General features: G+C 31.7%; 1 protein-coding gene across 1 annotated transcript; it reads right to left on the bottom strand.

Moving 5' to 3' along the window:
- Positions 1 to 483: 483 nt before the first annotated feature.
- LOC139497924 (uncharacterized) lies at positions 484 to 18,767 on the bottom strand. Its single transcript, XM_071286164.1, has 13 exons — positions 18,672 to 18,767; positions 17,254 to 17,502; positions 14,886 to 15,056; positions 13,649 to 13,915; positions 11,266 to 11,439; positions 9,677 to 9,742; positions 9,254 to 9,421; positions 7,144 to 7,225; positions 6,344 to 6,516; positions 5,023 to 5,193; positions 3,973 to 4,106; positions 2,542 to 2,716; positions 484 to 974 (listed from the first exon to the last, which is right to left on the bottom strand). Exons 1-13 carry the CDS (start codon positions 18,742 to 18,744, stop codon positions 559 to 561), a joined length of 2,319 nt encoding a protein of 772 aa, XP_071142265.1. The 5' UTR covers positions 18,745 to 18,767; the 3' UTR covers positions 484 to 558.
- Positions 18,768 to 25,666: the final 6,899 nt, after the last annotated feature.

Genomic DNA, 25,666 nt, shown 5'->3' with positions numbered 1-25,666 from the left:
CGTACATTTACATCCGTTGGTCCTTGATGCATAGTTTTGTCATTGACAACCTACCCAAAATCTTGACTTATTATCTGCCCTTTTCTATCTAAATTTTGTCTATTTCTGTCTAAATTGTTCTATAATCTTGTCTGGTTTATTTTAATATGATTAATCGTTTTTATCAATCTTCATGTTCTTTCTGTTTTAATTCAATTGCAACCTATAATTTGAGTAAAATATCAACTCAAATGATTCAATTTGTAACGATTTTGTCTTTCTCCTCCCCGCGATTTGTTGCCTGAATATTTCTAGTGGGATATAAAGTGTCCTGGGTTTTAATGTTGATCTGAACATCATGTTGCGCCAGAATAATCGTAAAACTCAGTAAATACATCTTTACGAAAACACTTGCATTCAAAAATTAATAATGCAATAAAATATTTATTACAGCAAATATTGAAAACAATAAAAGAGGGCAATTATCATAAATGTTTTGGGAAAATTACATTAATTTAAAAGTCTATAATAGGTCATCTCTTCTCTGGGTCGAATATGAAATGATCAATCATTTTTATTTTAATGTTTGCTGTCGGCAGACGTTTCAATATACGCCTTTTGTTGATCTACAGTTTGTTCCATGTCATTATATGGATTCTCAGCAGTTTTATCTATTGAAGACATGGAAGTGCTAAGTCCCTTCTCCATCTTCTCTTTAGCTGTAGGTTGGCTTCGGCAATTCCGAATCAAAGCTACGATGAACAGAATGACAAATAGTGCACCAACAGAGGCACATATACCAATTATAACAACATGTATGTCTGTTTTATCTGTATCGATTCGATCGTTTGGTTGATCGGTCTTCATAAAGCCAACCTTAACAGTCAGTGTTAATGTTGTTTCGTCTGTACCATCATCACAGAAAATGTTGAGTTCATATTCCGATGAATAATTATTCGAGGTTAATGAATGGTTGGATAAACGTAAGTATGCATCTGTAAAACAACACATTTACTTGTCAACAGTGTTAGTGATTACTTAAACATAAATAAAAAGTGGAATTCATTCGTAAATTTACTTGCTAACGTTTTTATAAAGCTTATATAAAAGATAAAGAGCAATAATGAAAAAGGTCCAAAAGTATAGCCAAATCCGTGAAAGGAATCAAAGCTTTGCATGCGGGAGATACATTCCTTAATCTATAATAATTTCTAACATTTTGCAACAGCAAATTTTATAACACACAAAGTACATATGTTCATGCCCGACCGAAGTATTGGCTACTGGGCTGGTGATACCCTCGGGGACTAACAGTCCACCAGCAGAGCCATCGACCCAGTGGTAGTAATAATATCAACGGTACCAATTTTCCTGCACCAGATGCGCATTTCGACAATACATGTCTCTTCAGTGATGCTCGTGGCCAAAATATTTGAAGTCCAAAGCTTATGTAAAAGATTTAGAGCAAACTGCTTGAAGGATTATGTCTTCATCATATGAATATCAGGCACAATCCCCCCCGTTAGGGGTTAAGTATCATAATATCATAAAGTATATAAGAAGAACATCACAATTGTCATGCCATCAACTGTTTTGTAAATAAATGTGTTTAGTTCCGGTACAAAAACCCTATAAGTGAATCAATATTAAAGCCAAAATATGCAATTTTTAATGATCTGACAACAGTATCGTAACTTTATCCCTTCTGTTTAAAGGTTTTGTAAGCTTTTGAGGTGAATACTGACATTTTTGTGCTTTGTAAAGAATATTACCGTAAAAGATTGGATGAAAAATACCTGAACGTTTAAGATGTCTGCATGTTGAGTTATATTTACGAATTATTTCCTTATATCGATGATAAAATTTAGTAAATGTTTTGACTAGTTTGTGATATCGAAAACCCTTGAGTAATAAATTTTCAGTAATACATAAATGTCTCGCGCTAAACTCTAATACGTTGTTACATACACAAGAGAATCGTTCAAGTTGAGATATATAAACACCATAAGATAGTGACAAGGGAACTTCACCATCTAAAAATGGATAATAAAAATAACTGCTTTAAATATGGATCAAACAGCCAATCATATTATATCCGAGAAAAAAGAAAAACACAAGAAATTCTGAACTCCGAGGAAAATTAAAAAAGGAAAGTCCCTAACCAAATGACAAAATCAAAAGCTCAAACACATCAAACGAAAGGATAACAACGGTCATATTCATTATTTGGTACAGGCATTTTCGTATGTAGAAAATGATGGATGAAATTTGGTTTTACAGCTAGCTAAACCTCTCATATGTATTACAATCGCATCAAATTTCATAATATTGACAACATCCGATTAATCCACTGACCTTCAGGGTTTTCTGTTTGTTGTTGTTTAAATTGTTGTTTTGAATTTCTTGTTTATTTCAATCAGAGGTTTAAAATCATTATTGTTCTAGATGTATGCTATCCAGTATGTCTTGATGTTTCGACCGGTCTGTCCTTATATATTTTTTTTTAATTGCCTGGATCTTTGTTAATGTGTTTCTTAAATAATGCACAAAACCAATATATACCGTTGTCTTCCATCTCTAAAACAAATGTGTCTGTAAAATGAGGCGTATCTTTTATACCACAAAATATATTATCATCTGAGGGATCTTCAACGTTGAATATGTGGAATCTTGAATCATTTGAAAGTTTGGTTGGGTCTATTATCAGTTCGTCTGTAAAGCCACTCACTTCAGGAGGCTGCAACAATCAACATTTAAATTTTATGATACTATTTATCAAAGGTACCAGTCTTACAATTTGATACGCTAGACGCGGTTCGTCTACACAAAAGGGACGAAAGATACCAGAGAGACAGCCAAACTCATAAATCGAAAATAATCTGACAAGGCCATGGCTAAAAATGAAAAAAAGACAAACAGACAAACGATAGTGCACATGACACAACATAGAAAACTAAAGAATAAGCAACACGAACCCCTCCAACAAATAGGGGTGATCTCAAGTGCTCCGGAAGGGTAGGCACATCCTGCTTCACATGTGGCACCCGTCGTGTTGCTCATGTTATAACTCATCAGTGACGCCCAGATCAGAAATAGTTGTAACGCCCAAAAAGTATAAGTTGAAAAGCATAGAGGACCACAAATAAGAATGAGGTGAAATGCGTTGTTATTGGACAAGTAGATTGTAGGTTGTTTTTTAGTTATACGTTGGTTATATTATTGTAGAACTACTGTTGAATAAGTGTACTAGTAAGTGCAACATTGATTTTCGCACAAGATAAGGCCCCTTTTTTAAAACCTTTTTGAAGCTTCATTGTGTGGCTCACACTATGAATATGCAGACAACCTCATTATCGGTAATTACACTGTTTTGATGTTATTTTATCGTTCTTTGGTCTCCTAGAGATAAGATGGTCGAACTTGAGTATGCATGTATTTCAAGTCACTTGTGTTTAAAGCGGGAATATATTGATTCAGTGCCTTATAAAATTGAGAATGGAAATAAGGAATGTGTCAAAGAGACAACAACCCGACCAAATGAAAAACAACAGCAGAGTATCACCAACAGGTCTTCAATGTAGCGAGAAATTCCCGCACCCGGAGGCGTCCTTCAGCTGGCCCCTAAACAAATATATACTAGTCCATATATTACGCATATGTTGTCAACATTTGATTGTGAGTACAAGCTGATACAAACAAGTAATCCGACAAGGCTGTTTGAATTTGACCATGTTCCCGATGAATGTTGCTAGACAATTGCTTTTGAAATATGACTATTAGTCACCAATGTCAAAGTCCTTCTGGTTTTTTTTTATTTGTGACCATGGTATTGTTTGTGTTTGCTTTTGTTGTTTTTAATTTTGACTTTTTTGATGCGCCTTTGATATCTTCCATGTATTTCTATTTCCATTTGAATTACATATGCATTTTAGTATTTGATGTTACACGGATTTAACTCCTGAAGTTCTTAAGCACGTAGACAATCATACTTACAGCATTAAATGATGTAATGGTAATGTTTGCACTTGCAAAATTGAAGCATGAGTCTTCAAATGCCACAACTATGTTGAAGGTTGCATTGTGTTGTCCTACTACGTGTGGTAACGTTTTCTTAACATGAACGCTTCCTATAATAATAAATAAATTACTGAATATGAATATGAATAATAGTAAACATACGTCTTCTTAAAAATAATTATTTAGTTTTATTTCATATCGGTTGAGAGTAAGATTCTCTTATTGGATTAAAAGGGGTCACATGACATTCATTATTCTTCAGTAATAAATTCCATCGTTCATTAACAGAAAAAAACGGACCAGAAAACCAGTCGTTAACGAACTTTTACATGCTAATGACCGGTGGGGCGTGGTTTCCGTCTGATAATGACCGTTGGGGCGTGGTTTCCGTCTGATAATGACCGTTGGGGCGTGGTTTCCGTCTGATAATGACCGTTGGGGCGTGATTTCTCTGTTAATGACCGGTGGGGCGTGGTTTCTCTTTTTAGAGAGATGTATCTTTTATAAAACATGTTCCTGTTTTTAATATATGATTATATTTAAGTTGTTGAGTTGTTTATTATATGTTTTCGTTAATTATAAAATTAAAGATAACTTGATTAATTATATAATAGTTCTTGAAAAACTGGTCATTATCGTGATATATGGACTGCCCACAGGACAGTGGTATTGACTGAGATAGTGATAATGACTGAGCCGAAGGCGAGGTCATTATCGCTGTCGCAGTCAATACCACTGCTCTACGGGCAGTCTATGTATCACGATAATGACCAATTTTTCAAGGACTATTATGTTTATTTCATTGAGAAACCATGTTTTGGAAAATTCTCATAAACTCCAAATGCCTACAGCGAACTCGAGTAGTTGTACGATTTCTATGGCAAAGAGTAGTATTAATACTGCGATTCATTTTAGTGCAATTTTTCAGTATATAAATACTTATTAATCAAGTTATCTTTAATTTTATAATTAACGAAAACATTATTTAAGTAAAATAAACACCACAGATTTTAAATCTTTACTCACGTAATTTGGTATCAAAATAAAAATATTCATTGTCGTAGTCTAGTTTTACATCGTGTATATAATCTCCATAGTCTGGATCATATATGGGTACTGTCATCACAATTGAGTCAACATTTAAGTGATCTGGGATGGTAATAGGTTTAGATGGTAAATAAAAAGTAATAGGTCTGTCTGAAATATGCAATGCAAATCAAATTGATGGTATCAATCTTTGGAAATGAAACAAAGTTTATGCGTGACATTTCGGAAAAAGGCGAAATCTTCCTTTTATTATTTTCATTGTTTGACTAGTTTTTAGCTATTTGTTGTATCTAATCATGACTATTGTCAAAACATTTTTCTGTGCGTAGTGCATAAACATGAAGTGGCGTCTTGAATAATTTGAAAGTTCGATATCAGTACTCATTTGCTAAAATATTATGCTTAGTGAATTTATACGATCTCGTAAGTCCATATTATGTGTTTCTACTCGGTTGTTCGACATGTATCAATAAACGCTAAGCCTATACTGATTGGTTTAGAGAAAACTGATATTTCAAACACTGTACATGTGTAACAGTACGAACATCGCAAAACAATCTATTTTAAAAGTCAGAATCCAACGACATTTAATATTCAACTGCATTTTTATTAATGTGACAGTTTGCATTTAAAGAATATGTACATATAATAAATATATCATGGTTCTCTTTGCCTATAAGTTAAGATAATCCATTTCTTCAGATGTATGTAATAGTAAAAGCTTCAAGAGCAATCAGGGGAAGGTACAACAATATTTGCTTGTCCTGTAACACAACAGTTTTACGCTTGTGGACAGTTGTCTCATTGGCAATCATACCACATCTTCTTTTTTATATTACATCTTTTTACGTAATATATATTTAAATGAAGATAAGTAAATCGGGATAGATATATATACTAAAAAATTAACATCTACAAACTAAGTATTTACATTGGACGTGATTCGTCTTTTCACATTTTATCCCTCAACACATATTTTGAAGAGTTGTTATATTAAAGTATGTTTATAGGGGGTGGTTGTTAAGTATACATGTTTCCATGCTAATTGTTTATTTTATGAAACTTTCATAGTTACAAAAGAAGATGACACTCCCGAATGACACTGAGATGCCGTAAATGTACAGATGTTTCATAGAATCCATGCATATAATTTTATTTTGAATACGATTTAAATAGGCTATGGTGCGTGATGTTTTGAAATCGTAACGTTATTACAGTTATTAGTGGTCTCTTACTTACAAATGTAAGCATTTATATGTTTGATTTATGGGGACAAAAATAACAAAATACACTGACATACTTTCACTTGTTGAATACTCCACGTAATACGATCTGTCTGACGTACTGCGTAAACTTTCAGTATCAATAATATCTCCTTCCCCAACATTACTGTTTAGTCTATACGACAAGGGACAAGTTTGGTTAATCGATAGACAATCATGGAATCCAACAATATTGTTTCCACTATCAAACCTGTAGAAAAAGAAGTAATCAAGAACGATGGGATAATATACCATTGTGTATGATGGTATTTCAAAAGTAAATTTTTTGAGAAACAATTCGGAAAACATTTTATTTTTACATTGAAAAGCATACAAAATAGCTATATGTGGCAGTCATAATCGTGACCGTTGCTAATACTATTTTCATGAAAATAATACACTTCATGAACGTTTGATAGTGTCATAGATCCAAAGAAAAGAAGGAAAGTAGTCGGGTTAGGAAGATAGACTGTCATTCTATTCGTTGTTGTATTTGAAATACGTCTGTTGTTTTTTCGGCTATATCATATACATATATATACAGTGTACAATAGTATGATACATTTAAAACTTTTGTCAGCAGAACATTTTGAGTATAGCACACCGCAGTTATATAGCCTAGTAAGTATTTTTAGAAACTTTCAATATGTAAAGATGAGGAATATCACAGTTGTTATCCATTCGGTTGATTAAGTTTGAGCTTGTGAATTTGCCATTTGTTTTGGGACTTTTCGTTTATATTTATCCTTAGGGTATTTTTGTTATTTTACTTGTGTCTACATTCATAGCGAGTCATGGTTATTATTCAATTTTAGCCAGAAACAATAAAAAAACCTACCACCCAATTATGTCTCCTTGGGTTATAACAATGCGTTTATCCTCAGACACGTTGAACTGGTTTGATTTTCGAAGGTCTTTTGCTGTTAAAAAAAATTGCATTGTATAATTAAAAGAGGGACCAAAGATACCAAAGTGACAGTCAAACGCCATGGCTAAAAAGGAAAAAAAAAAAAACAGACAAACAATAGTACACATGACACAATATAGAAAACTAAAGAATAAACAACACGAACCCCACCAAAAACTAAGGGTGATCTCAGTTGCTCCGGAAGGGAGTTCAAATCAGCAATAAAATATTTAAAATGCATAAAAAGGATTAAAAGACATGCAACACGTTGGGTAGTTCAACAGCCCGCAAAGAAATCTAATATGTTTTATGATATAAAAAAACTCAGTCAATATAAGTAAGATGAAAACAAACACAAATGCTCAAGTTAAATTTCATTAATTTATATCTTATAACTGTTAACAAAACTTTGAATTTTTGAAAAACTAAGCTTTTCTACTTGAGAAATTGTCTACTTGAGGAATAGATTACCTCACCTGTATTTGGCAAAACTTTTAGGAACTTTTGGTCCTCAACGCTCTTCAACTTCATACTCTATTTGGCCTTTTAAACATGTTTTGATTCGACTGTCACTGGTGAGTATTTTGCAGACGAAACGCGCGTCTGGCGTAAATATAAAATTTTAATCCTGGTATCTATCTATGATGAGTTTATCTTATGAATATAACTTTTAATTGTTTGGTGTCCCAACTATTATTTCAAGGAATTCCATATAGATTATCAAAATTGATACCAATAGGAAATCCTTGAAATAACACAATTTGAGAAAAGCGTCTTCCACATTAGAACCGTTTATCTATTTTAGATTTTTTCGTATTCTGTAAAATTTGTTTATGGGGTTTATCTTGGTTAAAATGATGTTCTAGAGTATTTCGTTCCCCAAGGGTATCACCAGCACATCGCTGTTGACATGAATATCTATTATATTGTCAAATTGATAACTTTACTGTTTGCAAAAGTTGAATTATAGAAATACTAAGGATTTTCTTATCCCAGGCATAGTTAACCTTATCCGTATTTGGCACAATTTTGTGGTATTTTGGGTCATCAATGCTCTTCAACTTTTTTTTCAACTGTATTTGTTTGGCATTTTAACTATTTTGTTATGAGCGTTACTGATGATTCTTATGTAAACGAATTGTGCGTCTGGTGTATTAAATCATAATCCTGGTACCTTTGATTACTATTAAGGAAGAAGACCTAGGTTAAGGGAAATAACTTTTTAAATCATCAGTTTGCGTGTGTCAACCATTTTCATAAATATATTTTAAGGTTCTAGGCAATACCATTAGTTACATAGTGTACTAATGACCTAATACGGTATATATGGGTTAATTCCATATGGGGTGAGAGGGATCGAAGTTCAAATCAACATATGGAATTTACTGACCCCATATATACCGTATTAGGTCACTAGCACACTATGTAACGAATTTATCTTACCGACTATCTTCACTTTTGAAATTTAGACTAGTGACCTATCAAAATGAGCAAGTCTTCAATACTGTTAGCATTAAGAAACTACTTCCATTGATCCAACAAAAACAGTTACCAACAAATACAACTTGTTAGGTTTAGATGTGTTTTATGAATTTATTTCAATCTTAATCATCAATTTCTTCGTCTGTTGAAACCTTCACGATTTTTTCTCAGTGTCGTTTTGTTTTTATAAAGGGACGTAACACCACTACTTACTGTGTATGAAATAAGCCCCGCCTTCCTACTACCTTATATTGAATATAAAGGGACGTAACACCACTATTAACAGTGTATGAAATTAGCCCCGGCCCCCTACTAACCTAATATGAAATATACATGGTCTCCAGGAGGGCTCTTTTAACCAATCACATTCCGAGAAATGTATAGGAGGTAAGATAAAGATCATTATCAATCAGTTAAAGGTAAATGCTTAAAATACATTGATGAAATTTGTTTTTTTACAAACGCATGACAGATTTAAAGAACTATCTCTTTGAACAAAGGTCTACCCTTTATGATAAAACATAGTTCCTTTCGAGCATATTACTGTTACACTGTATACCTGATATATTTATTTGGTTAGATCCAACACATTTGTATTTGTTATTTGACGTCTTTCTCATGATCACAAATGTTAAGCGGCCAGTATTTACAGGAATAATCTCCCACATTTTTATTCTACCACAGCAGGTTAAAGTATAAATTCCATTCAACATCAGATAACCTGACCCTGAAATACGTTATACAATATGATATAATGTGTTATCACAAAAACAGTATGAGGCAATATAATGGTGTTATGTATTATATATTTCCAGGAAACTATCAAATATGCAATATACCAATTATTAGAAATTTTTTGAAATATTCATATTTCAATATTAACCGTATGCGTGATATTAAGTTCCAACAATTTTGTAAAACAAACTATACTTGTCGTATATTACTTCACTTCAATTTAAGTTTATAAAAAAAAACATATTACCAGACGAGTTATCTGCTTTCAAATCTGATTGGATTGAAGTATACTGAAACTTATTATCATGACAATCTGAAAAGAAAATTCATATTACTGAATGTTGAGAATTTATTTAAATAGTATAAGTGTTATTAGTTACACAGTGTGCTAGTGACCTAATACGGTATATATAGTAAATTCAATATCGGGTGAGAGCGAATTTATCTTACCGACTATCTTAACGTTTGAAATTTAGACAAGTGACCTATCAACATGAGCAAGTCTTCAATACCGATAGCATTAGGAAACTACTTCGGATCCATTGATCCTACAAAAACAGATACCAAAAAATACAACTTGTTCGGTTTAAATGTGTTTTTTTTTTAATTTATTTTAATCTAAATCATCAATTTCTTCGTCTGTTTAAACCTTAATGACTTCTTCTCAGTACCGTTTTATTTTTATAAAGGGACGTAACACCACTACTTAGTGTGTATGAAATAAGCCCCGCTTCCCTACTAGCTTATATGGAATATAAAGGGACTTAACACCACTACTAACCGTGTATGAGATAAGGCCCGACTCCCTACTAACCTAATATCAAATATAAACGGTTTCCACGAGGGCGCTTTTAATCAATCATATTCCTAGAAATGTAGAGGAGGTAAGATAAATATGTATACGGAGCTCGCTTAAGTATACGATATAGAAATTAAATGTTTTAGATACAGTTTAGGATAGAGATGGATTAAAGTACAGGTGTAATACAAATATTTACAAATTTTTAAAGTGCTTAAAAAGTACATTTTTCAAAAGAATAAATGCTGATCTCTAGTTATCAGATGGTTGTTTGTCCTAGAATAAATTCGTTATTGCGTTTTAAGCGCATGTAGTTTTATTCATGATAACAAAAAGCAGAAGAAGATAACAAATATTCAAACACAATTATTTTTATCAATAAGAAAATAAAATGTAAGAGTGTTCACAACCAACGATTGAAAGAATAAAACTAAAACTAAAGAAATAAGCAAAAGATTAATGTAAAGCAGTTAGACCCATGCCAAAATTTAAGAATGGATTCAATTGCCTAAGAAGATCAAGAGATCTTCAAAACTATTTACAGCTGTTATCTAGCTTATTGAAAGTAATACTCAATTTAAATAGGCATTTGATGATGTTGCATACAACTACAGGAATAGTCGATTAAGGCTAGAACAAATATGTTACCAGTTTTCTGCACTGTGTTCGTTGTATATTTAATCACTTACTTTTATTAAAATTCTGAGATGTGTAAATGATTTTCTTTTAAATCAAAATGTCATTCAATTCAAAATTCGTTACATTTGGCATTAACCGCTCTGGTACAAATGACCTTAGTAAATTCTTTCAAGAATACAACTTGGCACAACTTTTTTGAATTGTGAGTCCTCAATGCTCTCCAAATTTGTACTTGTTTGGCTTTAAAATTAAGTTGATCTGAGCGTCACTGATGAATCTTATGTAAACGAAACGCGCGTCTGGCGTATGACATTATAATCCTGGTACCTTTGATAACTATTTATTTAACTATTCTTCATTAACTAAAAAATTAATTAATTCTGAAAATTTTAACTTACATGGACAGAGCTCAGTATTACATGATCTAGAACCAGTTCCATTTCCTTCGCAGTCGGTAGTATGTCCATCCGTGGTGTTCATTTGGTTTAAACATTGTCTTTTTCTAGTCTGGATTCCACTGCCACATGATTTGGTACATTTTGACCATGAGGACCAGTCGTCCCAAACCGCTTCTGTTAAATTAACAAATAATAGTGTACAATTTTACAGAATGAAATGTTTTGGCCCTACAATAATCAAGTCGTATTTGCTAAGCTATCAATACTGATCAGCGCACTTTTAATTAATTTCGGCATCACATAGATTATGATAGAAAATATTATTTTAAGTCATTTTATACACACTGTCAAAATTGAGACAGTTAAGAAGGTTAAGATCTCTTTACTTTTGATTTTTTTTAATATCTTACTTCTGTAATCAAAATCAAGTATACATGGATGTGTTTTAAATAAACTATGAAATTATTTTGTTTTTGTTATTACAAACTCGGTGATTAGAATGGAGATAACTGTCTTTTATTTTCAGCTTGGCCTTAGTAAAAATTTTATTCACTGTTGTATATATTCATTTAGCTAGTTCCGCTTCACTAGGTAAACTCAATTTGCGACAATAAGAATTTACGTTTTACTGAGGCCAAGCTTGGAATACAATATAGTTATTTCCTAAAAAGTGTGACACATGTAATAGTTAAATATACAAACAAACAATAATGGAACTCAAAATGTGAATATATATGTCTAAACTCTTTTATGTAATTTTTTAGTTGCAATAAACAAAAAAAAACCTATGTCAATTGGAATGCTTTGATACTACATGTATATCTGCCCTTGAATTTTTACTAGATAACATTTTTGTTCGCTTTGGAGATTCCGTAGGTTATCGGAATTCCAATGGGGACTTACTGTGCACCACTTATTGCGGACATGTTTTTGTATTGTTATAAGTTACAATTTATGACTGAAATTAGCAAAGACCTATCGAAACAACATTTGATACAAAAATTTTACAAAACTTTTAGATATTTGGATGATATGTTGGCTCTCAATAATGACGACTTCAGTATGTATACTAAAGAAATTTATCCTGTTAAACTTACTTTAAAAAAAGCTTATACTAACAATGACCAATGCCCTTTTCTCGATCTTGATATTTATATCATTAACGGGAAGCTTAATATAAAAAATTATGATAAAAGAGATGATTTTTTATTTCCTATCGTTAATTATCCATTTTTAGATGGTGACGTTCCCTTGTCACCATCTTATGGTGTTTATATATATAAACGTGCACGATTCGCTCGTGTATGTAACAACGTATTAGATTTTAGCCAGAGAAATTTATGTATTACTGAAAAATTATAACACCAAGGTTTTCGATATCACAAACTAGTCAAAACATTCCTAAATATTATCATCGGTATGATGAAATAATTCGTTAATATAACTCAACATGCAGACATCTTATATATTCAGGTATTTCACATCCAATATTTTATTGTAATATTCTTAACATAGCACACAAATGTCAGTATTCACCTCAAAAGCTTACAAAACCTTTAAACGGACTTATTAAGAAGAAATATAGTTACGATACTGTTGTGAAGTCATTCAAGATTTCATATTATGGCTTTAATATTGATTCACTTATAGGGTCTAAACACATTTATTTAAAAAAAAAAACCAGTTGGTGGCATGACACGGGTTATGTTCTGCTCATGTATTATAGCATGATACTAAACCTTTATCGGGAGGGATTGTGCCTGATATTCATATGATGAAGACATAATCTTTAAATCAGTTTAATTGAGGTCTTGAGCTGGCATGTCAGTTAACTGCTAGTAGTCTGTTGTTATGTATGTATTATTGTCATTTTTTTATTTTCTTTGGTTACATTTTCTGGCGTCGGACTCGGACTTCTCTTGAACTGAATTTTAATCTGCGTATTGTTATGCGTTTACTTTTCTACATTGGCTAGATGTATAGGGAGAGGGTTGAGATCTCATAAACATGTTTAACCCCGTCGCAATTTTGCGCCTGTCCCAAGTCAGGAGCCTCTGGATTATGTTAGTCTTGTATGCTTTTTGATTTTAGTTTCTTGTGTATAATTCGGAGTTTTGTATGACGTCCATTATCACTGTACTAGTATACATGTTTTAAGCGGCAAGCTGAAGGACGCCTCTGGGTGCAGGATATTCTTGCTACATTGAGAACCCATTGGTGGCCTTCGGCTGTTGTCTGCACTATGGTCGGGTTGTTGTCGCTTTGACACATTCCCCATTTCCTTTCTCGATTTTATAATAATCAGTTGAAAAGGCTGAACTCTTCAGATGGATACAAATAAAATAACATCTAACAAAAACACAGAGAATTGCATATTACTTACTTATACAAGTGTAAACATATTCAAAAATGGTACATCTCGAGTTCAAAGTAGAACAAGATACACCAAAAGTATGATCATTGGCTGTGAACAAACACGTTGTTCTATTGTTGCATCTAGTCTGCATACGTTTAATTACGTTGTGTGAAATGAAACTGGTGTATCCATCGTTGCACAATCTACTAGCTTCCCATACTGCTTTGTTGACCTCGATGTATCCATTTGTGCAGTTCCAATTAATTGGTGTATCCAAACATGCAGAATTTTGATCTACAAAATTGTTTTAAAAACTTTAAACACTTTTTTTGAACGATATTTGTGTATTAAGAAGAGAAAATCAAATAAGAATGTTCATGATGAAAAGAACGCCAATCGTAAGGCAACATAATTTGTAAAATGTTCATTGCTGAAGTGACATTCGTCAGTTATGCTCATACGCTGTAGTTTAATATTAAGCCAAAAGATATTTTCAGCGGATGTTATTATAAAATTAAAATCTGGAAACTTTTAAATTTGAAAAATAATCAACTTTGATTAAATTATAAACACTATTTGTGTATCATGTACAAGTTTACTACGTCATATATGTCCACGATAAATTAGAAATTACCCAATTCAATATTACCTATATGATTTCTTTTAGAATTGTTGATACAAACCGTTGATCTCGCCATCTTTTTTGTTCGCCAAAACAATTACAATAATCAAATAAATACACCAATGTTATTTAGTGTTTACTTCACAAATGTGTTTATATATTATAAAAATAGAACTATATCCAATCGGTTTTTGTTAACTAAATAGATACAAATCTACTGCTCACTAATATGTATGCTTGGAGCCCTAGCATTTTTATCTAGAAGAAGAAATGCATAATTTTGTAATTAGTGTGTGTGGTATAAAGTTGAAGAATTGAATACTCGTATTCATAGCATTACTTTTATCATTATATATGTCGTCCATTTTAGGTACGAACTATTCGCTAGTAGACATTAATCAACATGCAACCAGTACATGAATTACTTTCGACAGCTAAATTTGCTGCTTAGTCAAGATGCAACCAGTACATATCGTAGGTTCTGCTGAAATCACGAAGTTGATACTACGTATAAATGTAAAAATGACTTTGGGAAAAAATAAAATCAACCTGTAACTTTAGTTTTGCAATCTAACTTCAATATATCATGATTGTCAATTATAGAACGGTTAATTTAGAACCATATAAACAATGTTGACTCACCAATACAGTTGTTTGTGTTACATGGTTGTTCGTCAAATGCGTAACCAGTACACGCGCTTCCTCTTTCATTAGGGTAAGGATTACTGCAAGTTCTTGTTACGTTCCAGAATGCACCACCACACGTTACTTGACAGGAAGCAGATGTATTCCAATCGGACCAACCACCATTGCCTATAAAATATACTATTTCTGTAGATGGTATCGTTTTAATCTTCACAACAGACATGTACTGTTTTGTTCATTGATATATTCTATTTCAGCCCTTTAGTTATGATAATCTAGCTATATCTTACGTGTCTGAGGTGGACGATTTCGGTTAAGGCGACGTGTACGTAATTGCACGCCTCTAGCGGAATACGGGATTAAAAACGTTCGTCGTTAGTTCCGCCAGTTATATCCCTTACTCCAAGAAAGGACATACGCAAGAGAAACTACTTTTTGCGGTCTATCATGAATCCAACAAGCACTTTTTTCTTAAAACCTCATAGAAATTATCTGAATTACTCCAATTAGAAATCAAAGCATTATGTACGTTATTCTGCACTAAGCTATAGGTAAACCTGTGTAGTAATACATTATGAATAATCGCCGTGCATTACACTGAGTAAATTCTTATAAAATTTTATTAGGTAAATTTTTAAAGCATCGAACATAATACATTCTCATAAGGTCGCCTTTGGTACTTTCTTCTTTATCTTTAATTTTTTACCAGTTAATTAAAAGCATTACACTATATACATTGCTAAAGCTTTTCCCTATACACAATGTTATTGTATAACAGTACTGGGTTTGTTCCTGTCGTAATTGCACTAGGTAAGTCGATCTCAAAAGTATCATATTAGGTGTATGTTTTCATCTTGAATATGTATGTTGTCTGCGACGGGAAGTTATACCAAATACTCTGATCTTTTCTTTTTTGTTAAAATGTTTTAAAGTTTTAAATTTCAAGCGTCCGAAGCGCTTTTCTGGATTAACCTTGATATAGAACACTAAAGGCCGAACATTTGAAAGCCAAGGATTTATAACAACCGATCGGAAATAGTTGAAGAGCCATAGTATGCATTATGCTTATTGTTTAAATCCTTGTATGTGTAATGCATGGAACAAACAAATATTTCCTTATGTTTCTGAAAGTCCAAAAAAAAATAGGTCTACTTTTTTTAAATACAAACATGCAGAAGTAAGATGGAAAACGAGGTGTATACCCGATCTTAATATTGAAACCGATCAATTCATTCTGACAACACTGTATTAACCTGGACAAATTACGAACTAGATATGTGATTCATAAAAAAAAATTACAATCCATGCAAGCATTAAAAAAGGTGTGGAAATGACTCTAATATAGAAAAGAACAAAATCTACTGTAACTTTTTTTCATTTGCGATAAACTAATTACAACAAACTTGCAATTTTTTGGCTACAGAAATATTCTTTAAAATTAGTTAGTTTTTTTTCTTATCAATTTACAACGCTAGATCATTTGTAATAAATAGGAAGATGGGTAATACATACGCACGACATTGCTACGACATTGTACGGTATAATAGAGTTACGACGTAGAAGTTGTGGCGACGTTACTGTAGACCATGACGTCGCCGAATAATTTTAATGTTCCGGCCAAAAAAAACCAAACTTCAATAAGGAGTAGCGTAAAAACTAGCACGGTTGCTAAAGACTTTCTTTGCACCGATGGATTCGTCTTTCATTTTTGAATCGTATACCGCTTAAAAAAAAAACTGTTGACCAACAAAATAGAAAATCTTGATAATGTAAAAATATCTGCGAATTTTGATGATTTTCCCTATATATCCTTTGTATTTTTGGCGTATCATGCTATTAATTTCAACGGCTCGTATCTCAAAACCGAAAACGGTTACCCCTTTTTTTATTTTATTTTCTGGTGTAATTTTATAACCAGAATTCATATGTGAAAAAAATCCATTGTGTAGTTTAATTACGTACACTTCGCCTTAAACATGTTAAGCGATCAATGTGTATGTGCAGAGGGGTTTTTCATAATGTCATTCATGTGTTGTAATGAAAATAAAAATAAAAAAAATAACGAACAAAAGCAAGATTCATTCCATAACACCTGAGAACATCCCGAGCTCATGACGCTCAGTCTTTAGTTTATTTGTGTAATCTTGTTTGTCTGTTTCTATTTTTCTTTTTATCTCCATGACCAGTTATGACGTTCTCATTTTATTTTCGACTTATTAGCTTCGAATGCCTCTCTGGTATCTTTTGCTTATCTTTTATACAATCTTCATCTGTTTTTTAAATGTTTTACATATTACTTTTTTAAAACATTGATATGTTTCTGTAAGGGTACCTTCGGAATAATAAACAATATAGTTTTACATACGTATGCAGCCACATTCAACTTGCAATGTTGCACTCCCTTTTGCACCACAGGAACTTCCAATATTGCTGTTACTGACATTAAAATTACAGTTTGTCTTTCCATTACATATATTTTTGACACCAAATGTTTCATTATGAATGCATATTCCATTGGTATAATTAATCGATAAGATCTCTATTTGTTCACCAAACTGTTCTGAACATGTTAATTGTGCCATTTCACTCTCTTTATACATTTTAACAATTGGATCTGGAATGCAAAAAAGGTCAAACATATACATTCAAAAAGGATAAAATAAATAATATTTGTACCAAATGTCCTGAAATGATGAAGCGACATGCCGTTATTTAAACACCAAGACAACCAAGCATGCAATGTTCGATTTGTTTGTGTACTGAGACTGCTGTCGTCTGATAATAATGCACAAAAACAGATTGATTCTTTTAATATTCACACAGCAACAAAAAAAGGCGAGATAACTTACGATAATGTAAATTCATAGAATATTTTTTTTTACAAATACCTAATTAGTTTTGTACCATGTTTTTTCCCTTTATTCTATTGTGTTTTTGGAAATGGTTTTGTTAGAGATATTGTCTGATATTATATGTTAGTAAAGTTCTCGTTAATCGTTCTTTCTATATGCACAAAAGTGTATTTTAACAAATATGATTTATACACAAAGTCGGGCAATTTTGCTACCCTGAAGCTTTACTAATATAGTGACAGTACATAACATGATATCAACTGTGTTAAGGCATGGTAAAGAATGTTTTAATTCAGATCTTAAGTTAGCTCCTTCACTGTTGAGGTCACGAATTACACAATTATATTCGTATCATCTGTATAACATATTGACAGATAGAATTATTTAAACTTGATACCAGTAACCTTTGAATTTAATTAACCAGAGTGATAATCAATATATCTTTGGATTTTCTTATGTTTAAATGTTCAAATTAAGTTACTAATAAGTCAAAATGATTCATTCCCGATATCAGGACTAAATCATATCTAAAAATAGGTTCATGAATTAATTTATGCCGTTTTCTCTTTTTTTTTTTTTTTTTTTTTTGAATGGGTTTTTTTTTGCACATGAACTTTTATTTTGTAGTAATACATGTTTAATCATACTGTTTCAACTCTTATAAGGAATCATATAACACACGACTCTATTATTATTTTTTTTACGAACGTTATGATAAACATAGGACATAATATATTAATCACATAATTAACACACCTAAGATAATTTGATATAGTTATCAAAGGTAACAGGATTATAATTTAGTACGCCAGACGTGCAGAACAGACTTTGATTAAATGACAAAGGTTGCATGAATATATATATATTATATAGCATATTGTCTATGTTCTTATTTCTGTGTACAAAAACTTTTCTTTCCGTTTTCACTAACCTGCGACTGTTGTGTCATAACTCCCTACAGTAATAATTAGCAGCGCTGAAGCAATAAACCCTACAGTCTTCATTATAATCACTAATTTCAAACCAGGAAGAGAAGGAATTAAACAATGTTTAGTAATCACATTATGTCGTATACTTCGGAACAAAAGAAATGTCATGCCCATTTTAAAGACCAAAATAAAACAATATAAATTTAGGTATACATTATAAAATTTAAATGATATTCAACAAACCTGTATGCATAAATAAACATAAATAATTATAACAAAAACACAAAAATATAAGAGTTCTCGAACAAAGGGTGATTACACCATTCGGAATTCGTAGTATAAATAAATAGGCAATAGGTTTTTGACAGATGAGAAAATTGAGTGGTAAAATCTAATTCCCACTAAGACGCTGTCAAAATAGGAAGTCATCTTGTTTAAAAGTTCCTTAGTAGATCGTGCCCATTATTTGAATGAATATGTAAGTTTAAACCGAAAAGATAAAGGACTGCAAGGAGAAAACAAATCATTGCAAAACTGCTTTATTTTCACATTTTATTGAGTATTAAGGGGGTTCAGAACACATAAGGAAAATAACTCATAAAAATCAGTCCAACGTTTTAATCACATACTATAAGTAAAAGAAATCAAGCTTTTCAGCTATCAAAAAAAGTGTTTGTCAAACTGCTATATATCCAACCTAAAATACTCCTTCAAATTGTGTGGTTCAAGTTTAAAGAAATGTTCGAATTTTTGTAAAGGTCGTACTTTGTGACTTGGATGTAGAGTTATCTCATTGGCACTCATACCACATCTTCTTATTTATTTTTCTGTTTAGATTTTCACAACCTTTACTTTGTAAACAAGTCAAAGTAAACATTTTGAAAATCAAGCAAGCCAAATCTATTTCGGTACCGGTCAAAGTGTTGGGTGTTGAAAATGGAAATTTTGAATGTGTCAAAGAGACAACAACCCGACCAAAGGGGGAAAACAACATATATATATACTGCTTTACAATTTTATATTGACTGTAGATAAGTTTTGTTATAGAGATGCAACCTCTGGTAGTTGATATATTGAAAGTAAATATTCGATCCTGTGAGGGAAACTTGTTTAATTTTGTATATTTATTAACATTGACGCTGATATAGTTTACGTGTTGTATTTATTTACACAATTTATCACGCTATGTACAAGAATGACAGTTGCTTTCTGTGTATAACCGCCACAAGTGACAATTATCCAAGTGAAGACTATTGAATGTGTTTATCTGTGGATTGCTTAAGAGTAAAATTGCTTAGTCATAATCAGTCCTGGTTATGCATAGCACAGATAGATTTCGTTGAATATTGCACGTGTTAATCCTCCGTGGCATTACAACCTAGTTTTTCTAATGGAATAAAGTATTCGTCCTGCAATACTCATGCTAGCATCTATGTAAAGCTGTTATTTTTATTCACTTCTGATATAATAATTCCAAGAGAAGTTTTTTCTGTTAATGGCTATATCCATTTTAATGAAGATATATAAATTGACAGTACCCTAGCTGTTTGAATAGTGGATTCTGCAAGAGCTACTGTCCACAAAAAGGAAATAAAACATAATTAATTCCAAAACATTAGTATACGAAATATTTGCTCCGTTTTTCACAGCTTTTACAAGAACTAGTTATAAGTTTACTAAATAACGTGATCATGTTCATCTATGTCCTATGGTGGACTGCATTGGAACAAAATAAGTGGTTTAATTGAAATGTTCAGGCACCCTATTGTTTGTGTAACAGTACATTTATGTAAATCACGGACACCTGCTTTAATAAATGCAGTCTCATTAGAAACAGATAAAACGTCATCACATATGTTGGTAAGCATGTTATATAACTACATGTAGTAAAAGCCATACAAAACGGAGCAAATATTGCGTATACTAAAATTTTGAATTAATTGTCTGTTTTTTCCTTGTGGACAGTAGTTTTTGAAGAATCCACTATTCAAATGGATATATCCCTCTACAGAAACAACTTATAGTTTTTGAAGAATATATTATTTATTCTTCATATTAGTAAAAAAAAATCATTTAGATGTATTCTAAAAATTTACAAATTCAATAGAAATGTTTAGACGTCGGGTGTAATTAATCAACTATAAACAACACGTTACAGAATGCCAAATATATACGTATGCCGTATCTAAACTTTTAAACGGATAAACGAACAAATGCTTGTAAATTTAACATAAATAAAGGCAACAGTAGTATACCGCTGTTCAAAACTCATAAATCCATGGACAAAAAACAAAATCGGGATAACAAACTATAACCTTCATTGGTAATGGATATAGACAGATTTTCCTACACGAGGATTATGAGTGAGCATTTTAAACAAAATATTGTATTCCTAATGAATGTGGCCACTGGAAAGCACAACAACAGATAAAAATTAGACTGAACGATACTGACACTATACACATATATTTTTGATGGAAGGAGAGTTATCACGTCGGCAGTCATACCACATTTTTTCATATGTATTTATTTAACATCAGATGTAAACATTTTATAAATGTTCTACGTCTTTTTGTAAATACTGTAAACATTTGGAGCTATGTGGTTGAAAAAGAATAGTCAAATTCTTTGTATTAAAGGCAAAAGACACCACAATTCTAAATCAATTAAATCAAACTGACAAGTTGAACGCAGTTGTAAAACTGAAAGACAAAAAAAAACAAAAAAACTTTACATAGAAAACTAAGATTGAGCAGCACGGACCTCATCATAACCGGGAAATATATCAGATGTTCATTAAGTCAGCTTTGCCTTTTTGAGTAATTGACATACAATTTCAATTAGAAATAATTGTGCCGCTTGTAAATTAAATCGACTAATTAGATTAACCCTCAAGTACATTGTAAAATTTTCGCAAATGGAAAATAATGCAAATTTAAAACAATATATAAAATGCAAACCAGCCCTTGGCAAGACAGTTTGATATTTAATAGATCTGCAAAGTACACAAACACAAAGTTAAAAGGAAAGCACACATCAAAATGAAAGACCGTCTGACTTTTAAACTCTGATATGATAAATTCTAACGAAAAATTGATGATACTTGTGTGCACTACATTCAACTATAGTTGTGTTACATGGACAACACATAAAAAAGACAGAATGTTAATATATGTTCAAACTCATTGAGGTCATTTTTTAGTAACAACAAACAAAATTTGACCTGCTTTGATAGTGTAACTGCACTTGTTTTTTACTAGATAACATTTTTGTTCGCTTTTGAGATTCTGTATAACGTCAAGTTATCGGAATTCCAACGTGGACTAACTTTGCGCCTTTTTTTCAGACTGTATTGTTACAAGTTTCGATGTAAGATTAATATCAGCAAAGACCAACCAAACCAAAATCTGACCAGAGTTTCGATATCACAAACTAGTCAAATCATTCACCTAATTTTAATTTCGGTACGATGGCATCATTCGTAAATATTAATCAACATGCAGACATCTTATACGTTCATGCATCATGTGTTTATCAGATCCAATCGTGTAAGGTGATATTATTTACAAAACTCAAAATGTCGTCATTCACCCAAAAGCTAAAAATCACAGACTTAAGAAAGAAAAAAGTTACGAAACTGTTGTCAGGTCATTACAGATGATATTTTTTTTGGCTTAAATATTGTTTAACTTATAGAGTTCTTAACAAATTTATTCTGAAACCAGTTGTTGAGATGATACGAGTTAAGTTCTTCTCGGACATTGTATTATGGTACAACTGTGTGATACTTAACCCCTAACGAGAGGGGTTGTGCTTAATAATCATATGATGAAGAAATAATCTTTCAACCAGTTCAAGTAATGTCAGTTACTGCTAGTAGTGTTTTTTTTCTAATTCATGTATCATTGTTATTTTGTTTAGTTTCTTTTGCTACTTATTCTGACATCGGATTCGCTTTTCTTGAATTGAATTTTACTGTGGGTATTGCTGTGTATTTGTTTTTCGGCTGGGTTGTTGTCTCTTTGACACATTCCATATTTCGAATCTCAATTTTATTTAGTTTTGTAAAACATTGTCTTTAATGAAGTGTTGGTCATGAGTGAACAAAATTTAACCAAAAAAAATTTGAAAAATAGAGGTAAACGTCCTTTTATATATTGTCTTCAATTACCGGATGCATTATTAAGATAATTTGTTGTTTTGGGCAGTATACGTAGATTTTTTTAATCACAACGTCACTCAATCTTTAATACCTTTATTAAAACTAGTATCTATAACGTACAGATTGTGTCAATACAAATATGAAATTAAATACCCCTGATTCATCTCCCTAACCTTTAACCATGAGCAAGTACATTCAAATGAATGGATTTGTATTTTCATAAATGGTTGTATCTTGTAGAGACATTTCAACATTATCTGTTGGTATTTGTTGGTGTCCATTTTGTTCAAGGTCATCATACGGTTGGACAGCAGAGTTCAGCTGTATTCTTGATACATACCGACTATTTCTACTACTATCATGTGATCCATTTTCAATGTTTAACGTCTTTTGTCGTTTCCATAAGTAATACACAGATATAATAATGATTATTAGCATCCCAGCAATTGAAACATACACAAGTATAATTTGAAGTTTATTACTTTGACTGGATGCTGTAATTCCTTGACAATTGTTCTCTGTACAAAAATGGACGGTTAAGTTGAAAACAGTGTCATCAGTTCCATCAGTACAATATATTTGAAGCTCATATTCGAATGTTAAATTGTTTTTGATATGGTTGGTTACAAGTAAATATGCATCTGTAAAATAAAAGAAGCTATAAGTAACGGAACATAAACTATATTGCAGCATACAAAAACACAAGAACTTCAAGTAAAACAAATAAATACAGTTCCATGAATCAAAATAATAAAACCGTAAAGTTAATAAAATCAAATGATAGTTAAAAAAATCAGAGAGGTTCGCATAAATAGCTGACAGTCATATAAATTATGTTTGAATGACTAATGTTTTTTTCGGCAAATTACACTCTTTGAACAAAGCTCTTTGGTGGTTTTAAGGCGCTCTCATGATTATATATTTATAAATCTTTCTTAGCAAAATTTATTACTTACTTAGCACAATCAAAATTGGCAGATAATAAGCGTTTAAGTAACAAAATTCTATAATCTGTTTTCTCTAAGGCTTTTGTTTTATGAAGATGTTCGAATATTGTGAATAAGATCATTATTGTCGTCGTACAGTAATAAAACTCATACTCGACCTATAATGTATCCATTTTTTAATATTCTTCTACACACTTATTTATCATTTTATGTTGAAAGTTTTAGAATAATTATATTGATTACCATTGCCATCCATCTTTACAATTAATTCATCCGTAGAAGGAGTTATTTTACTCAAGTCACATGACACATTGTCATCAGAGGGATCTTCAACATGAAAGATGTGAAAACTGAAATTGTCTCGAATCTGTTCCATATCTATTTTCAAAGTATCTGGTAGCCCTGTTACAACAGGTGGCTGTGAATATTAATTCTGTGTTATAATTCAAGTAAAATTTCCTTTTGTCAAGACGATTCAAATTTGTCGGATGTTAGCCTCATTTGCAACGAGACTGCATAAGTTTATTTAACAAAAAGGTTAACACATTTCTAAAGTTCTCTGTTGCTAAATTACAAATATATAAAGTAGTTACGGTTGATACCCCTAAGGTTGTATTCCGAATAAATAATAATAAATTGAATAGTACTGATAATTTCCTATACGGTTGTAAAGGTCCTCTTTTGATTGAGAGGTTATTTCACAATAGCTTCATGAGATTCCCAAAAAATATATTTAATACGAGTACACATCCCGTGATAAAAGTTGTATTTTTGTCGGGTTAGAAACATTCTGGACGCATTCTTTATTACAACTTAATTTGTTTTTGACAGGAATAATGACAGTGGGCACGTGAATAGAGCTCTTTCGATGTATTAATCATATCTCATTGAAATGAAATATATTTTGTTAGGCTTAAAGAACTATGAGATCATTTCACTTCAAATTCCTACGAATTGTTAGTACTAAATACTATTGTTTTCACTTAATTTAAAAATGTTCACTTACTCATTATGTAATGGTCAAATTTGATAAATGGTATGTCATTTTAAAACCCCACATTAAATGCGATATATTAAGACTTTGGCCATAATATTGAGCCTAAACAAAAGCTTTGTCGTTTGATGAATCATTACTCGTTTTGTTGGTTTTAAAAGTTTGTTTAATACAACCGCGTTTGATATCAATATTTTCAGTTGGACCTGTCTTTGGTTGTGTTACTATGTTAGAAAAGTTACATATAATAAGTTTTCGAAGTAATCTATTTTTATTTTTCTGATACTTACAGCATTGTGTGAAATAATGGTAATAGTAGTATTAGCAAAATTAAAACAAGAGTCCTGAACCATACAAGTTAAGTATAGAGTTGTATTTTTCTGGCCCGTAACATGTGGAAGACGTTTCTTAACATGAACACTTTCTGCAATAAAAAAGACAAACATGAAATACCTTTGAATTTCTAAGTTCAAAATATAAGTCATGGTATTAATTTATTAACAAGTCCATAACCAATAGATCTCATATAACACATATCTTATGTATTTGATAGACTTACAGAAAAACTCATCATAGATACAAGGAGTAAATTTTGTATATACGCTTGTGGCGCGTTTCGTCTACAAAAGACTCATCAGTGACGCTCGAATCGCAAAAAGTTAAAAAGACCAAATAAAGTACGAAGTTGAAGAGCATTGAGGACCATAATTCATAAAATTTTTGCCAAATACAGCTAAGGAATTCTATTCCTGAGGTAGAAAAACCTTAATATTTCAAAAAAATCTATGTCAGCACAAAAAGTGCTAACTTCTGGGCTTGTGATACCATCGGGGAAATAAATCTCCACCAGCAGTGGCATCGACCTAGTGGTTGTAAATAAACTCATCATAGAAA

The sequence above is a fragment of the Mytilus edulis genome, chromosome 12 (genome assembly GCF_963676685.1).
Source record: "Mytilus edulis chromosome 12, xbMytEdul2.2, whole genome shotgun sequence".
NCBI lineage: Eukaryota > Metazoa > Mollusca > Bivalvia > Mytilida > Mytilidae > Mytilus > Mytilus edulis.
The sequence above is the reverse complement of the archived record's forward strand: the minus strand, read 5'-3'. Positions and strand labels throughout refer to the sequence as shown.